The sequence below is a fragment of the Colobus angolensis genome, unplaced genomic scaffold (assembly GCF_000951035.1).
Source record: "Colobus angolensis palliatus isolate OR3802 unplaced genomic scaffold, Cang.pa_1.0 Scaffold100, whole genome shotgun sequence".
NCBI classification, from domain to species: domain Eukaryota; kingdom Metazoa; phylum Chordata; class Mammalia; order Primates; family Cercopithecidae; genus Colobus; species Colobus angolensis.
This window is the reverse complement of record NW_012110920.1, coordinates 5,012,950-5,029,675: the sequence shown is the minus strand read 5'-3', so window position 1 is coordinate 5,029,675 and position 16,726 is coordinate 5,012,950. Positions and strand designations below refer to the sequence as shown.

The window sequence follows — 16,726 nt, the reverse complement described above, 5'->3', positions numbered from 1 at the left end:
CAGCATGGGGCAGGAAGTGCACAGAGGCCTCTTGCTTAGGAGTGATTTGCTTATTCGTTGAGGAGCCTGGTCTAGGGAAGCTAGACTAGGACCAGCAGAGAGGAAGATGTTGGTAGTGAGGCTTACCAAGGCTCAGTGTCTTCTTGCAGAACCCAGGAATTGGGACCCCCTGGCTCAGCTGTACCCATTTCACCAAACCTCTCAACCTCCCCATGCCTCATTGCACCCTGCTGGAACATGAAAGGGGCATTAGGTTCATTAGGGGGCTGCAGAATTACACCAGAGAAAGGGCAGGAATGTGTCCTCACTCCCACTACAGCATAAAGGCCACAGTGAGCCGTTTTGTTTAAACTCTTAAATTCCCTCTGGAAAGGAAGGGTTAAGACTTGGACTTGAAGCTCTGACATAATCTCTATGCAGTGTCAGCTTTTTTTGCAATTTCACACACAGTCTTGGTTTCTGAACATGAAGCTTGTGTGTGTGTATGTTGGCCAGACGCACAACATGTGTGGACCTGCCAGGACAGCGTGTGCTTAAGCAGTCTGAGTTCTCAGAGATGCCCTGGCTGTTGCTGGGGCGCCGCTGCTCCCAAAGCTGAAACCGAGCTGTGCCGTGTGGGAGCCAGGCAGAGAGGGATCAGGAGTCTGGGTTTTTGTTCCCAAGCCCCGCATGGGCCCTTTAGTGGTTTCTGCAGTCTGACTGCTGTCTTGGGCAGCCCCAGAACCAGACCTCCACAGGAGAGAATGGCACAGCTCGTGCAAAGGAGGGACTGGACCAGCCCAGCCACAATTTTAGTTGGCACCAGAGTCCTCCAAGAGAAAAAGGATATCATGAACTCTGTGTCAAAACCAAGCTTCTCTCCCAGTGCAGAGTTAGGGGGCCCTTGGTTAGAGAAGAGAGAGAGGTCCTGCATAAAACATTTAAAGAGGGCTGGGCACAGTGGCTCAGGCCTGTAATCCTGACACTTTGGGAGGCCAAAGCAGGTGGATCACCAGAGGTTAGTAGTTCAGGACCAGCCTGGCAAACATGGTGAAACCCCATCTCTACTAAAAATACAAAAATTAGCTGGGCGTGGTGGCACATGCCTGTAATCCCAACTACCCAGGAAACTGGGGCAGGAGAATTGATGGAACCCGGGAGGCGGAGGCTGTGGTGAATCGAGATTGTGCCACTGCATTCCAGCCTGGGTAACAGAGCAAGACTCCATCTCAAAAAACAAAACAAAAAAAGAAACCCCAAAAAACATTTAGAGAGTTGCAGAATCCTATTTTTCATCAGTATTCAATCAACATTAACTGAACACCTACTACATACTGGGCAAAGTGCTCATCTCGTACCACTTCCTGCTCCACCCTCTACACACACACACACACACACACACACACACACACATACACTATGCTATTCTGTCCTACTTTTTTCTCAAACATCCCATGCTCCCTTGTCCCCAGGCCTTTTGGTGCTGTTCCCTCTGCCTGGAACTTGTTCCCCTCCCCCTCCCTCTCCTTATCTAGGTAAGTCCTACTCATTCTTCAGATTAAATTTCATTCATTTCTTCCATGGGAAAACTTCCATGAGTCACTCCTACCCTGCTTCAGGCTGTGCACACTCACGTGTGTGCATACACGCATACACACATACACACACACACACTCATGCACACACACAGACACTCCTAGAGTAGCTGGTCCTTCCCTACCAAGGCATTTATTTTTCACGTCCCTGCATGCATCCAACAGTGCCATGTGTCCCCCATGCCCCAGGCCCTCTTCCAGGACTAGACTGTAATGCTTGTTTGTCTCCCCTCCAGACTGTGACTATTTCATTCTATAGCCCCACCTCCTAGCACAGCGCCAGCACAAACTATAAACTAGATGCCCAAATAGTGTTGGTGAATGAATTAATGAAGAAGCTAAAATGCCCCCCACTCCCCCAAAATTTCACTGCCCTTTCCTGGAGGGCTTTCCCATGGAATGGAGACAAGCAAGTAAACCCAGTGACAAGACACAAAACAGGGAGAGGGTTGGAGAATGGCTGCGGGTCCCTGGGCTCTGTCTGCCAGGCATTCAGTGTGTGAATGCTGTGCTCTGGATGTCTTAGGTGTGTAAAGTCGTGAACACAACCACCCTCACCTGCCTGGCACCCTCTCTGACCACGGACTACCGCCCTGGCCTGGACACTGTAGAACGGCCAGATGAGTTCGGATTTGTCTTTAACAATGTCCAATCCTTGCTGATTTACAACGACACCAAGTTTATCTACTACCCCAACCCAACCTTTGAACTGCTCAGCCCTACTGGAGTCTTGGATCAAAAGCCGGGATCGCCCATCATTCTTAAGGTATAAATGCCCACCAGAGAGGACCAGGGACAGCGATGCCAGAGAGCGCCCCGCACGCTCCTGGCCTTTCTTTCTTTCTGGCTCTCTTTTCTATGCTATCGAACCTGCAAAGCTGTCTCCTTCCTACAGAAGGAGCTCATGGATAGATATCGTCCCATCAAGCGATATCCAGGCTTCTCAAGAAATACTTTAGAATATTTTTGTTTGTTCTTGTGAGCTTTGGGAACCAGAGGTACTGCAATGAGTTGGGAGTAACTGTTTCCTTTTCCGTCCACTCTGTGGCCACAGGTACCTGCACACACATTTCAAGAGGTCACAGTCCCCGGCACTGTCCATCCAAGTGATTTGTTGCCGCACTACTTTCATGAAATCCCATGTTTCCTCCCCCAAGTTTTCTCTTGTTCAGTGTTTTGTCTCCCCTGCATTTTTCCCACTCTCTTCTTCATTTTCGTTCTGTCCTGCCTCTGTTTTCTCTCTTTCTCTCTAGATCATGGCTGTTAGAAGTCCCCTCCACAAAAATTTGCCAAGGAGTCATTTCCTGGTTTTTGTGCTGCTGCCCTTCCCCCTCTCCTTAATCTCTTTTTAAGTAGGCAATTAAGTTGTGCATGCATGTGTCAATTATGCCTATAAAGACTGCTATTCTCTACAGGGCAAAAATCTCTGCCCTCCTGCCTCTGGAGGGGCCAAACTCAACTACACTGTGTTCATTGGAGAGACCCCTTGCGCTGTCACTGTATCTGAGACCCAGCTTCTCTGCGAGCCTCCCAACCTCACTGGGCAGCACAAGGTCATGGTGAGTGAGCCCTTCCTCTGTAGTGCCTCCTCCCCGCCTCGTGGTGCATGTGTGATCTGTCCTAAGGAAAGGCTCTCTTCTGCCTCGTTGTCTGACTCACCCCCTCCGTATCTCCTCATCTCTGTGTCCTACATCAAAATGGATATAAGCTGAGAACACAAGAAAAGAAAGGCAGATGCCAAGGCAGGAAGTTGCTTTTTATCCAGATCTGCACTGTGTGGTTGTGGTCTGTCATGTCCTTCCTCGCACTGTAAGGATCTGCTGGCATGCCAGGGCTCTACACCTTGTGCATCCGTGTGCGTCTGTGTGTGTACAATGCACAGGTTCACGTGGGCGGGATGGTGTTCTCGCCTGGCTCGGTGAGTGTCATCTCAGACAGCTTGCTGACCCTGCCAGCCATTGTCAGCATCGCGGCCGGCGGCAGCCTCCTCCTCATCATCGTCATCATCGTCCTCATTGCCTACAAGCGCAAGTCTCGAGAAAATGACCTCACTCTCAAGCGGCTGCAAATGCAGATGGACAACCTGGAGTCCCGCGTGGCCCTGGAGTGCAAGGAAGGTTAGTGGAAGCACACCCTCATTTGCTGGGTCCCTCTTTCTCCACCTGCCTTATTGCCCTTCTCCCTGCAGACAGCTCCCATCTTTACTCCCATTGTTGCCAGCCATGCCTTTGCATTCCACTTTCACCTCTGTTTTCCCAGAACTTCTTTTGCCCATAGGGCCAGAAATGTCCAATGAAGAATGCCCACTTCATGAGGACCCAGGTCCGACTACATTGTTCTAGTCTCTTCTTCGCCCTGACTCATCCCACAATCTGGCCAACACCTTCTCTCTCTCAGGTCCTCAATGTCCCCACAGTCAGAGCCCCCAGGCTCCATAGCCTCAGACTCTAGATTCCCCACAGGAGTGTCCAGCTCCTATTTTTTGCACACTATCTTCGCAGCACGTGAGAGCAATGGCAGGAAAGGCAGAAGAGCACCTGCCTCATCTGCCCCAGGGTTTGTTTGCCATCAGTGCTGCAGGCTGAGCGCTCTGAAGGCCGCCACTTGCTGGTGTCCTTGGCTGTGGACGTGTGTGGGAGTGCACTTTGTGTTTTCTCCTGTGTACCACGCAACCACAGCCTCGAGGTGACGAGTGTACCTGGCGTCCTCTCAGGCTGAGGACCTGGCAGGCTCTCAGGGTAAACAGCTCAATTAGGAATGAAAACATTTCTCCTTTTGCTGCAAATGTCAAGATCAGAAACAAGCCCTCTGCTGGAAGACAGGGAAGAGTTGGGCTGGGAAATAGGACAGGCGGAGCCAAGGCTCTTCCTGGCAACAGGGCTGGTGAGTTTGGGAGAGGAAGGAGCCAGGAAGACAGGTGTGCCACCACCAAGGTGAGGCTTCTAAAGCCCTTCCCGTCCCAAACTCGGCTCTGAGCTAAGCGTCTCATGACCAGGCCTCCCCTAGGCTTTTGCATCTTGATTTATTGTCTTGCTTGGAAAAGGGCAGCACTTTGCCTGTTCTGGTCTTTGCTGGACCCCCTCAGCCATGGTCTCTCGCCTGCTTCCAACACCTCCGGAATCTTTACTAAACAGCCCAATCATAATATTCTTTTTTCCTTGTTGTAACTACACTTGTAATATGTAAAGAGAAAATTCGAAATTATAGATAAGCACAGAGGAGACAATAACATAAAAATCACCCATTTCCCCACCACCTAAAAAAGATAGGCTGGAAGTAGCCCCGCCCTCTGGAGACACACCCCCATAATCCTCAGAGTTTCTACACCCTAGGTCCTCCCCTCCTCCTTTGCAAACTTCTTCTCCCTCTTTCTCCTCCCCCGATGGGGCTTCCCCACGAGCCTGTCTGTGTGCTTATTCTCATAGCTTTTGCCGAGCTCCAGACGGATATCAATGAGCTGACCAGTGACCTGGACCGCTCGGGAATCCCTTACCTGGACTATCGTACCTACGCTATGCGAGTCCTGTTCCCGGGCATCGAGGACCACCCCGTTCTGCGGGAGCTGGAGGTAATGCCTGCCTCCTGGGCCCAGCCACCCAGCAGGGATGCAGGCCCAGTGTATCCTAGGAAGTCCAGATGAGACCCAGTAGCACAGAGTAAGATTAACAGTGAAGAGGGGTCAGTAGTTCATAACAGCATCTCAGCAACAGAGCTATCAGGAAGCACTTGAACACGGCCAAGGGAGCACCCAGGCTCATTGGGATGGTTCCAGGGTAAATCTCATTGTCATTTTTTAATTAATGACTGAAATAATTAACTAAGATACTGCCTCATTCTAAAATGGATTTAAGATGGCTTAAAGAAAGACACAGGATTCTATGAGGTTTGTTTCTTCATTTGTTGGTTTGCTTTACTAAAGAGAATAAATCAGGCAGAGGAGATTAAGGGGAGACTAATAAACTGAGAAGTTTGAGGGGGCATCTCCTATTCTATCCTTGGGAAAATCAGGCAGCCTCCCCTGAGAGCTCCGCATGGAGCCCAGCCTCCCCGGCCCAGTGCAAGGTCAGAGCAGACTGTCGACCTCAGAGCCTGCTGTTCCTACATCATCGCAGGTGGGCGGAATAGGGTTGGGGTGGTGATTGGCCTCAAAGATAGGGTCCTACAGCTAGTGTCATTGCCAGCAGGCCCTCAGTGAGACCCTCGGGTAAGAGGCCCCATGCCTGTTCTCTAAGGGCATCGTCTCCACCACGCCCCACCCCAGGTACAAGGAAATGGGCAGCAGCACGTGGAGAAGGCCCTGAAGCTCTTTGCCCAGCTCATCAACAACAAGGTGTTCCTGCTGACCTTCATCCGCACCCTGGAGCTGCAGCGTAGTTTCTCCATGCGCGACCGGGGCAACGTGGCTTCACTCATCATGACCGGCCTGCAGGGCCGCCTGGAGTACGCCACCGATGTCCTCAAGCAGCTACTCTCTGACCTCATCGATAAGAACCTGGAGAACAAGAACCACCCCAAGCTGCTACTCCGGAGGTCTGGCCCGCAGCAGTGGGTGGAGAGGGTGGCAGGAGTCTGAACGGGGCCAGAGTACCTCATTATAGCAGGCCCCACAAGCAGCATGAGAAGGCCCATTCCCCAGAAGGGGCGCCCATTCAGAGCAGCCTGTGTCCTCACGTCTCTGCAGGGCAGAATCTGACTTTCCTTCAGCCCAGGGAGACTACAGCGTTTGAAGTTGCCCAAGTGTGATGGACGAGCTCAGACCTTTCCTCAGATCTCAGCTGGAGTCCCAGCTCTGCCTCCTGCTAGCTCTGTGATTTCTAGCCAGTGTTGTAACCTCTCTGTTGTTTAGTTTCCTCCTAGACAAAATGAGAAAAATAATTCCTATCTCATGGTCTCTTCCTCCCCGTGTCTCTAGAGCTGTGCCGTCCAGCACAGCAATCCCTAGCCACAGGTAACTGCTACAAATTAAAATGAAATAGACTGTAAAATCCAGCTCTTCCATTGCCCTAGCACCTAGCCGCATTCTAAGTGCTTGGTCGCCACATTGCAGCTAGTGGCCACCATACTGGACCGCACAGATAGAGAACATTCGCATTATCGCAGGAGGTTCTATTGTGTAGCACTGAGCTCGGGATTTGGACAGCCTGGAAGGCTGTGCCTTCAGAGCTCCGCTTCCTGGATCTGAATCACAGCATCCACTACACATGCCCGTTGCAGTTTTCCTGGCGGGGGAGAGGGTTGGAGACTTCAGCATCCCCTGAGCCCAACCTCTCTAGAGGCCGTGGGGAGCCAGGCACAGCTTTGGAGTCCTCTGGGCAGCAGGGGCTGGAGGGTTCCACCTCCATTCACCACCCCTCCTCTTTAGCCTTCCTATAGCAAGGTCTCAGGCTTCCAGACCCCACGTGGGCTGAGGAGGGAGGAAGAATGGCTTTGTTTTATGAGTACTGAGCCCCCATCCTGCCAATCTGAGCATTAGAAACTCTCATTAAGAACTGTTGTATTTAAATTAGAGCTAATCTCAGGCACAATGCAGGGAGAGGGTGCTGGGAGGAGCCAGGGGAGAAAGCTACAATTTTTTCTGCCATTGTCACTCTCTCCCAGGCCCAGATTGCAGAGCAGCCCTGGCAAATGCCTGGGATTTACTGCAACCAGAGGGTATAATTTGCACCACGTGCAGGGAGTTAAAATACCCCTCCGGCATCCCCTTCACTGAGGGTCTGTCACAGTCGCTTTGTTCCTTCCCAAATCCCCAGATCTGTAGCCCTGGGACGGGAAGGGGAGGGGGGCCAGTGCTTGCATGAGCAAATCCCCTGTTGGCAAAACACTTAAGCCTTGCTCTCTACCTGAGGGCTGGGATCCAAGACCCCACATGACAGCAATAATGACAGCTAATGCATAGTGCTTAGCAGGTGCCAGGCACTTTTCTTAGCACTTTACAAATACAAATATTAACTCATTCAACCCTGACAACAACCATCGGGGGTGGATGTTATTATGACTGTCTCCATTTAGAGATGTGACTACAGAAACCAGACAGGTTAAATGACCTGCCCAAGGTCACACAGCCAGTGTATGGCAGAATCAGGATTTGAACCCAGGAAAGTCTAACCCTGAGTGTTTTTGGAGGGGAAGGGACCAGGCACCTTCCAGATAGGCAAAACAGGGTACTCATGCATGCAAGAAAGCCCAGAAGGACCGGGAAACTCTCTAGTTATCACCCTAAGACCAGAAGTGAGTTGGGAGAACCGGTTCTTTATAGCCCCATGGGATAGTGAGGTGCCTTTATCCACAGACCTTGTCTCAGATGCAGCCAAAGCAGTTCAGAGCACCATGGACCATCAGGGCTGAAAAGGCCAACCTCTCCATTTTCATAGGAAATTGAGGCCCAGAAAGAAGCCACCCCTACCTCCAGGTCACAGTCTAGTTACTGGGCGAGCTGGGCTGGGACCCAGGTGTCCTGACGCCCCACCCTGCGTTCTCGCATGCTCCACTGTTCTCTTGGGAGACCTCGCGACAAGCCCGGGCCCCACACGGGGACCTCTTTGTGAAGGACTGCCCCTTACCCTTTCTTCCTTCCCCAGGACAGAGTCTGTGGCTGAAAAGATGCTGACCAATTGGTTCGCCTTCCTCCTGCACAAGTTCCTAAAGGTGAGAAAGGGAGTGAGATGCCTAGAGTCCAGGGCAGATGGTGCTGCTGCTCAGATCCTGGCCACCGGGCTGCATGGGGACCCCCTCCCTCAGGAGCAGGAACATGGACTGGGTGTGCTAAAGCCCCTCCTTCCACTGGCCTCGCTCCGAGAGAGGAAAGGGAAAGTGTGCAAACCTGAGGAAGCCATGCCCACACTTCCTGCCCTGCCTGTGCCCACAGGAGTGCGCGGGGGAGCCACTCTTCATGCTATACTGCGCCATCAAGCAGCAGATGGAGAAGGGCCCTATTGACGCCATCACGGGTGAGGCCCGCTACTCCCTGAGTGAGGACAAGCTCATCCGGCAGCAGATCGAGTACAAGACCCTGGTGAGGAAGCCAGAAGCTCCGGGCCCACATGTGTATCTTCTGCTCCTGCCTCTTACTCTGCCTTCTGTCCATAAAAGCAGTCTAGGGGGTCAATAAAGAGGATGATGGGAGGCTGGTCTGGGGTGAGCCCAAAGGGCAACTACATGTACCAAGAGCAAGACAGGCAGGCCCACCCCCCAATCCCATCTCATTTGGTAAGCCCTAAAAAGCACTCCATGCCTCTGTTTACCCTAGACAATATTGAGGGAGAAAAAAGTTCATCCATCATTAGGTATTGGGTAATTGGCATTATGAGAAAGATGTATGTTGGTTTCTAACATAGAGGCTTTGGGGAAGTGCACCACTAGTCTCTCATACATCTAGAACCATCTCTAAACACCGAGGGTGCTTCATTCCAGAACTATAGTCTCTCCTAAGCCATTCAGGAGCTAGAAAGTAGAGTCCTGGTGCTTGGAGAATGAAAAAGTGGACACAATGACTCAGGCTGTCATTTGGCAGATGTTACGTAGGTGAGGGAAACTGGGTCACAGACCAGAAAAGTACCCTTATTCCCCCTATAAAGAGAGTGAACTTTGGAAAAAGAAGATTCTGAGGTCCTGACCCTCTCCCTCAAACTACTCCTTCAGCTCCTGTCCGGCTCACCCTCTGTCCCCAACTTGTAGATCCTGAACTGCGTCAACCCTGACAACGAGAACAGCCCAGAGATCCCAGTGAAGGTGTTAAACTGTGACACCATCACACAAGTCAAGGAGAAGATTCTTGATGCCGTGTATAAGAATGTGCCCTATTCCCAGCGGCCGAGGGCGGTGGACATGGACTTGGGTAGGAAGCCTGGACTCAGAGTGTGAGGGCAGGGGTTGAGGGGTGAAAGAAGGGAAGCTGCCCTGCACACAACTCTTGCAGGGGCATGACTGTGTCCTGACCAGGTGAGGCCCATGTGAAATGCTTCCCGCTTTGGGCACTGCCTGTTCAGATGTGGCTGTCTCTGAGGAGACCCACGTGTTTCCTCTGCTGCCTGGGCCCATGGAGCCCTAGATGTCTCTAGCCTCTGTTACTGGCACCAGCTTGAGGGGCCCAGGTTGCCAGGTCCCTAGAGAAGGTGCAATCGGGAGACACTGGCTCACAGCCCTCATCCCTCTCACGTTGCTCCCTGCACCACCCCCTCCTCCCAGAGTGGCGCCAAGGCCGGATCGCCCGGGTTGTGCTGCAAGATGAGGACATCACCACCAAGATTGAGGGTGACTGGAAGCGGCTCAACACACTGATGCATTATCAGGTGAGAGGGGGTGTCTCTTCCCCTCTTCAACTTCCTAGAATATTCCCTTCCCGCTAAGCCTTGCTCTAAGGCCTCAAAAGTCTAAAAAAGATTTTCCTCTCCCTGCTTTCCTCTTCCTACTGGAGCATAGAACAGGGATTCTTAGCCATGGCTGCCTGTTGGAATTACTGAGGGAACTGATAAAAAACATGAGTGACCAGACTCCACCCTCAGAAACATATTTAATGGGTCTGGGGTAAAGTCTAGGCATTTCTATTCTGTGTACCTCTACATTTGCAAAAAAAAAAAAACAAAAAAAACAACTGTATATTGCAAAGCCCTCCACATGGACAGCTGCCTTAAGGTACCTGGCACTCTCTCTTTAGCATCTTACTAACGCAGCCCACACCTCTGACTTACAGTGGAGCAGGGAGTTGGATAGACTTCTCTTGAGGTCTTACATTCTTCCTCTTAGTAGTTGGTTTCCTTGGGAAAATTACCCAGGCTTTCTTTTCTCTCACCTGTAAAATGGGGCTCCTGGTGAACCCTGCCCCGAACAGTTGTATGGAATAGATACAAGATAGAAGGTGAGGTGTTTAGCACACAGGCAGACACACTGAATGAGCAATCAAAAAAAAAAAAAAAAATCCCTGCAAAAGAACACAAGATCAAGGAGGTATCTACTCCTGCGTCTTCTCCCCTCCCATGGTAACCACTCCCAGCTGGGGGGTCTCTGTAAGATTAAGCACAGGTAGACAGGTTGGGATTCAGAAAAAATACTAAAATAGAAACTGGAAATAAGAGACACCAAGGGAAATTAAACCAACCAGAGGAAGCGCCTCAGGCTGCAAGACCCATGGGATTGTCTGATTAATAACATCCTCCCATGTCCCTGTCTCGGAAAGAAAGATTTGCAGAGGGGCTGGCAGGCTGGGCTCTCAGGCACTGAGCTGCCAACCTCCAGGCGCTGGAGCTGGCAGGAGCCTCCATGGGCACAGAGGAAGCTAGGGCACAGGGGATCCCCAAAAATGCTCTTCTCCAGGCTCCATCCCCCTGACTCACCTGCACCCCCCATCCTGACACCCTGCCTGGACCCCCGCCCAGAGGACATGAGTGTGGTGTAGTGAGAAGAGAAGAGGCTTTAGAAGCTGTATCTAACCCCTGCTTCCCCACTCATTGGTGTTGTGACTTTAATCTCTCTGCACCTTGGGCTCCTCATCTATAAAATGGAGATAACAACCCTTACTTGTGAAAGTGTGAGGTGCCCAGGATTGTACTCACAGATAAGGTAGCTGCCATCACTCCCTGTTAATTCTGTACACATACACACATGCCCAACCACCACCACTTCATATGGTGCTTAATGTATCCAGTAGAACAATTGTAATGAACCAATTAAAGTTGAATAAGAAAGTGCAAAAGAAAACAGCATGATGCTCCCAAATCATGAGTTTCTAAAGGGCAGGAGTGGGGTCTTTCTGCTTCTGCCTCTGATACCCTAATGCTTGTTACTGGGCTTTCCAACCTGCGGCTCCCAATCAGAAGAAGGAACTATTCTGTTCTTTTGGTGCTGATCATACAAAGCACTTTCAATTCCCTGATGTCATTTATCATTCATGTATGCATTCATTCCTCAAATATTTACTGAGCTTTTGCTGAGTGCAAGTCACTTCCCACATGCTAGCCCTGAGTGACAGGGGACAGCAGGGAGTATTCCCCCCTTTGGGAGACTGTGATGATGATGATGCTCATAATAGCACCACTAATACCAACATTTACTGCATGCTCACTGGATACCAGGCACTGCTCTCAGCCTTTCTGTGTTTTAACTTCTTTAATTCTCACCACAAACGACATGCAATTATTATCCCCACTGACCACTAAGGCTCAGAGAGGTTAAGTCCTGGAGCGGGTAGGCAGCAGAGTCAAGGTCAGACCCAGCCGGTCATCTTGACCATGGATTTGCACCACCTGTTGGTTAAGACAGAGAAAAACCAAGGACAAGAGAGGTTTAGTGATTAGACCTGCAATTGAGTTGAACTGTGGTCATTTGAGTCACCTTGTGAATCTTTCATTAGGTGACAAGAAACTATAAATGATAATGTAATCTGTTCTCCCTGGGAGTGTAAACTCTTGCCCCTGCCAAGCTTTCTGGGTATCATTTCTGGGCTGTCAGTTATAAGGAGAATTCCTGAAAGACAGATGTAGAGACTGCCCCCCTCCCTGTCCTGGTGCTGATGGTACCAACAGCTGACAAGTCCAGGGAGCTATTCTAGCTGGGAAGTAACGGAGTCTTGGCACCTTCCAAGCACAGGACCTTGGAGTTTTATACCATCAAGTCAATGCACTGCCCTCTTGTTACCCTCTCTGGAGTCAAAGGTCCTTGGAGCCCCTGCAGAAGAAAATCTGCATAATCTTAATTAACAAAGAGATGTTAAAAAACTTCCCAGGCTTCCGCAGATTTATAGGGAGGGTAAAATTAAACACCATCACTAAAACCCGCTATCAGGGAATCTCGTTAGCACTAATGTTCATTTATAGTTTGACTTCCCCACATTTAATTCTTTTTTGGTGGGAGAGAGGGACTGACAATTTAAGACCCAGAAAGATGGTTTTATGACTGGTGCAGCTATAAATCAAACTTATAAAGTTCATAAAAATTGTTAAAATAAAAAATGGTTTAATAGGAATGTTTTATGGCCCATAACATTATTATAGCTGTTTTATTCCCTCTGCGTTAGGGGTTTAATTGGATCGCCACGATTCTGGGGATTCTCTGTTTTTATTGGATGGAGGGTAATCTTAAATCAAAATGGCCCCAAATGTCTTCAATATGGCTCCTCATTTATCAGCTCTCTCCCTGCAGGCTGGGTGCTGAGCTGGGGCGCCCTCATAGAGGATGGGACAAGACACCATCTTTCTCCATCAGTCCCCAAGAGTGGCTGCCCTTTTGGTGAAACTATTTGAAGTGATCCAGGCATTATAGGACCCAGGCCAGAAAGAAAGCAGAGCCAAAAGGGAAAATGGGCTCCAGACCAGTGTGACTCGAAATAAAATTCCAAGTTAGAATATATAATGAAGAGAACATGTGCTCTGGAGCCTGACAGACCTGGCTACAAATACTGGCTCTACCATGTATGAATTATGTGACCTTTAAGAGGTTGCTTAGCCTTCCTGTGATTCCATTTTTTTTTTTCATCTGTAAAATGGGAATACTTGTGTGTAGCTCACCAAGTGGATGGGAGACTGGGTCTAGCCCAGTGCTGTCCAGTAGAAATATAATGCAAGCCACATGTGTAATTTAAACTTTTTGTATTAGTCACATTAAAAAGGTAAAAATAAAAAGATCAATTAATGTTACATATTTTATTTAATCTAACTTGTCTAAAATCATTATCATTTCAATATGTAATCAATTTAAAAATTATCAATAAGATAATATTTGTATTCATACTGTCATTGAAATCCAGCATGTAATGTATATTTATAGCACATCTCAATTTAGACACAGCTCATCTTAGTTAGGATTAACCACATTTCAAATGTTCAATCAACACACATGGCAAGTAGCCATTATATTGGGTTGTGCAGCTCTAACCCAATAAAAGCTCAAAGAACAGCAGTAATGGTTGTTTCTAGTATTCCTGTACTCCTTGCTCTCTACCCCACAGCTATCTTATAACCCTCTAGAAATACTTGACTCCAACTTCCCAAGACACCTACATTCACCATACTGTACCTTTTTACCCTTTTCAGGTGTCAGACAGGTCGGTGGTGGCTCTGGTCCCCAAACAGACCTCCTCCTACAACATCCCTGCCTCTGCCAGCATCTCCCGGACATCCATCAGCAGATATGGTGAGAACCAGGAGGGCAGACTGGGCAGCTCAGAGCAGAGCTTTCTGCGACCTAGCAGGGCCCACTCGCTACCCCTTCTGACAGCAGGCAGCCCTTACTGCTGCTGGCCCAATCACAGGCTCCTGCCAGTTGGTTTCTGTCCTCCCCAGTCCAGGCATTCCCAGGCAGCCTGCACCCTCAGACCTGGGGGAGCAGGTGGCATCATGTGCCCTTTCTTTGATATCCCTGCCTGGTGGAGGAGTCAGAGTGGCCTAGAACCAGGAAGACACCTGGCTGGGGGTTCATATATCCCAGGTTGCCTGGGCCAGTCCAGTTCGTGCCTGTCGTCCTGGCTGAATTATTAAGAGTGCCCCTCCCTCTACTCTTAAAAGTGTCCCAGTTTGATCAATAAATTAGTCAGAGGAGTACTGGGGCCCCCAGACCCTCTGGGCAATGAGGTTATGGCACCTCCTTGTCCCTTATTTTATTTGCTCTGGTTTCATGTATGCACTAAGGCCTTGGGCTTCCCAACCAAAAGGCACTGTAGGACTGAACCCAGCAGCACCAAAAAGGGCTCAGGAAATTCCATACCCCAGGCCCCATGCAAGAAGAGACCCTTAACTCCCAAGAGGAGAATTACAACTTGCAGCTCTTTAGTATCCAGATTTCTATTAAAGCACTGACGAAAATATCCTATTGATGTTTTACCTATTAATTATTCATTGCTGGGAGTGTCTGAGTAGAGGTGACACCCAAATTCCCGAGGGTCTCTCTAATTCACAAAATTCATAAATCCTCTTCTAAAAAAGCCTTTAGGCTCTTCTGTCCTCATGCCAACCAAGGATCCCTAAAATAACCTACCATATATGAGGTCACCGCAGCCCCTTTTCAGCTGAAATGAGTTTATTCTGAGTGGATGCAGCAGGCGGGCAGGGATTCTGGGAGGATTCTACAAGCAAGGACGGTGACTCAGTTACTCACAGCCCTCCACCACCCCCTTCTCCTCAGACTCCTCCTTCAGGTACACGGGCAGCCCCGACAGCCTGCGGTCCCGGGCCCCGATGATCACCCCAGACCTGGAAAGTGGGGTCAAGGTGTGGCATCTGGTGAAGAACCATGACCACGGTGACCAGAAGGAGGGTGACCGGGGCAGCAAGATGGTGTCCGAGATCTACCTGACCCGGCTACTGGCCACTAAGGTAACTCCCGCTCTGCCCAGACCAGAGAGCGCTTGTTAGAGGAGCACGTCCCTCCACTCCACAATACAGAAAGGAAGTCTAGAGTGTGTCCTTCAAGAGGACCCAGTCAGATAGTCCAGGTACAGCCGGACAAGGTGGCTCATGCCTATAATCCCAGCGATTTGGGAGGCCAAGACAGAAGGATGACTTGAGCCCATGAGTATGGGACCAGCCTGGGCAACATATCAAGACCCAATCTCCACTAACAAAAAAAAAAAGAGAGAGAGTCCAGTTCCCCGGGCAGGGCTTCCAAACAATCAGGCCACTGCTGTTCTCTGCCCTTTGGCAAAAATAGCAAACATATCTTTGCTTTCTGCATACTTCTTGAGACTACTGTTTCGCTTCAGAGGAGTAGCTCTCTCCCTCTGGACCCCTTAAGCTCCAGGAAGGCACTGGGGTTTCTTGCTGATATTAGTTGGATAGATATGCTGGCCTCCATTATCATTGCCCTTTCTATCCTCTTTCTGGCCACAATGGGAGGGAAAGCACAGAGGCCTGGCCCTGCCAGTAATCCAAGGGGAGGCTTCCCCTTCCCATCCTATCCTACCCCAGCTACTCCCAAATGTTGATGCAAGCGAGGCTACATCTTCTAGCCTTCCTAGAAGATGACAAAATAAGCCTGTAAGTATGACAATCAAAGAGTCCATATTTTCCAGGCGGGGGTAGATTTCAAATACTCTCCCCCATGGACCCTCCAACAATGGCACTGAAGTTTTAATACAGTGGCATCCAACTTACAGCTCCCAAACTTGCTCCCAGAGTGGCCCAGAAATATTCCACCAGACCCCATGTCTCCATTTTAGCTTTGCCTGATATGCTCAGCATAACAATAAGAGACCAACAAAGAGATAACAGAAAAGGCTAGAGGTTTCTACTGACCCTCAGAGGTGTGCCATGAGCCTGTAAACTGTGGGAGCCAGGCCAAGTCTTATTCCTGTTCCAGAAACCCACCAAAGCCCTGTGGATCAGCACTCTGCCTGGGGGTGTTCTTGAGTCTAGACCCTTCACCCCCATTCCACACTCCAGATACCACTTGTCCCAGGCCACCAATATCCTAAGCCTTTTCGTACCTTTCTATCAGACTCTCCCAGTCCTGCTGTGCTCCTGCCAGGAGGCACCTGGTCCTCCAGCTTGTTCCTTGGACACCCTTTCCAGACTGGCTTACAGCCTGTGTCCCCTCATTCACCCATGGGAAGCCTGGACTCAGGGCACTTCCTGTCTTCCTATCAAAGACCCCGATCCTACACCCTATGTGGGATGTGGAATGTGGCTGCAGGTTGGAGGAGAGATTCTTCCCTAGGATCCACAGCGAAGGATCCACAGCCCACTCAGTTTCTCCCACTTCCCCAGCTAACCAACAGTGCCCTTCCCCACCACCGCCCCACCCCACAACACTGCCTGCACAGCCTCGTGTCCCAGACAAATTTCCAAGGCAGGATGGATCCAAGGCACCATCTGGTATGCCTGTCTGCTCCTGCCATCACCCCCACTCCATCTCACTCTTCCCTACCCCTCCTCCAGGGCACCCTGCAGAAGTTCGTGGACGACTTGTTTGAGACCTTGTTCAGCACTGTGCACCGGGGCAGCGCTCTCCCCCTGGCCATCAAGTACATGTTTGATTTCCTGGATGAGCAGGCAGACAGGCACAGCATTCACGACACAGATGTGCGGCACACCTGGAAAAGCAACTGGTAAACCCTAGGGGAGCTCGGCAGGAGGTGCAGCCTGGAGAGGCCTGGAGCTACAAAGGATGAGGACCAGGAGACGGGAGGGTGGGAGGGTAGCCTATTCTCAGCTGGGGCTGGGTGATCC

At 50.2% G+C, this 16,726-nt stretch overlaps 1 protein-coding gene across 1 annotated transcript in view; it reads left to right on the top strand.

The window, feature by feature from the left end:
- PLXNA2 (plexin A2) overlaps positions 1-16,726 on the top strand; it is a 221,297-nt gene that overhangs the window by 195,349 nt on the left and 9,222 nt on the right. The window contains exons 18-29 of the mRNA XM_011937960.1: positions 2,101-2,340; positions 2,990-3,133; positions 3,457-3,691; positions 5,000-5,142; positions 5,836-6,104; positions 8,153-8,219; positions 8,440-8,586; positions 9,249-9,408; positions 9,759-9,862; positions 13,598-13,697; positions 14,685-14,875; positions 16,436-16,605. Of these exons, the coding sequence (XP_011793350.1) occupies positions 2,101-2,340; positions 2,990-3,133; positions 3,457-3,691; positions 5,000-5,142; positions 5,836-6,104; positions 8,153-8,219; positions 8,440-8,586; positions 9,249-9,408; positions 9,759-9,862; positions 13,598-13,697; positions 14,685-14,875; positions 16,436-16,605 (1,970 nt within the window). The remainder of the gene's footprint in view (positions 1-2,100; positions 2,341-2,989; positions 3,134-3,456; positions 3,692-4,999; positions 5,143-5,835; positions 6,105-8,152; positions 8,220-8,439; positions 8,587-9,248; positions 9,409-9,758; positions 9,863-13,597; positions 13,698-14,684; positions 14,876-16,435; positions 16,606-16,726) is intronic.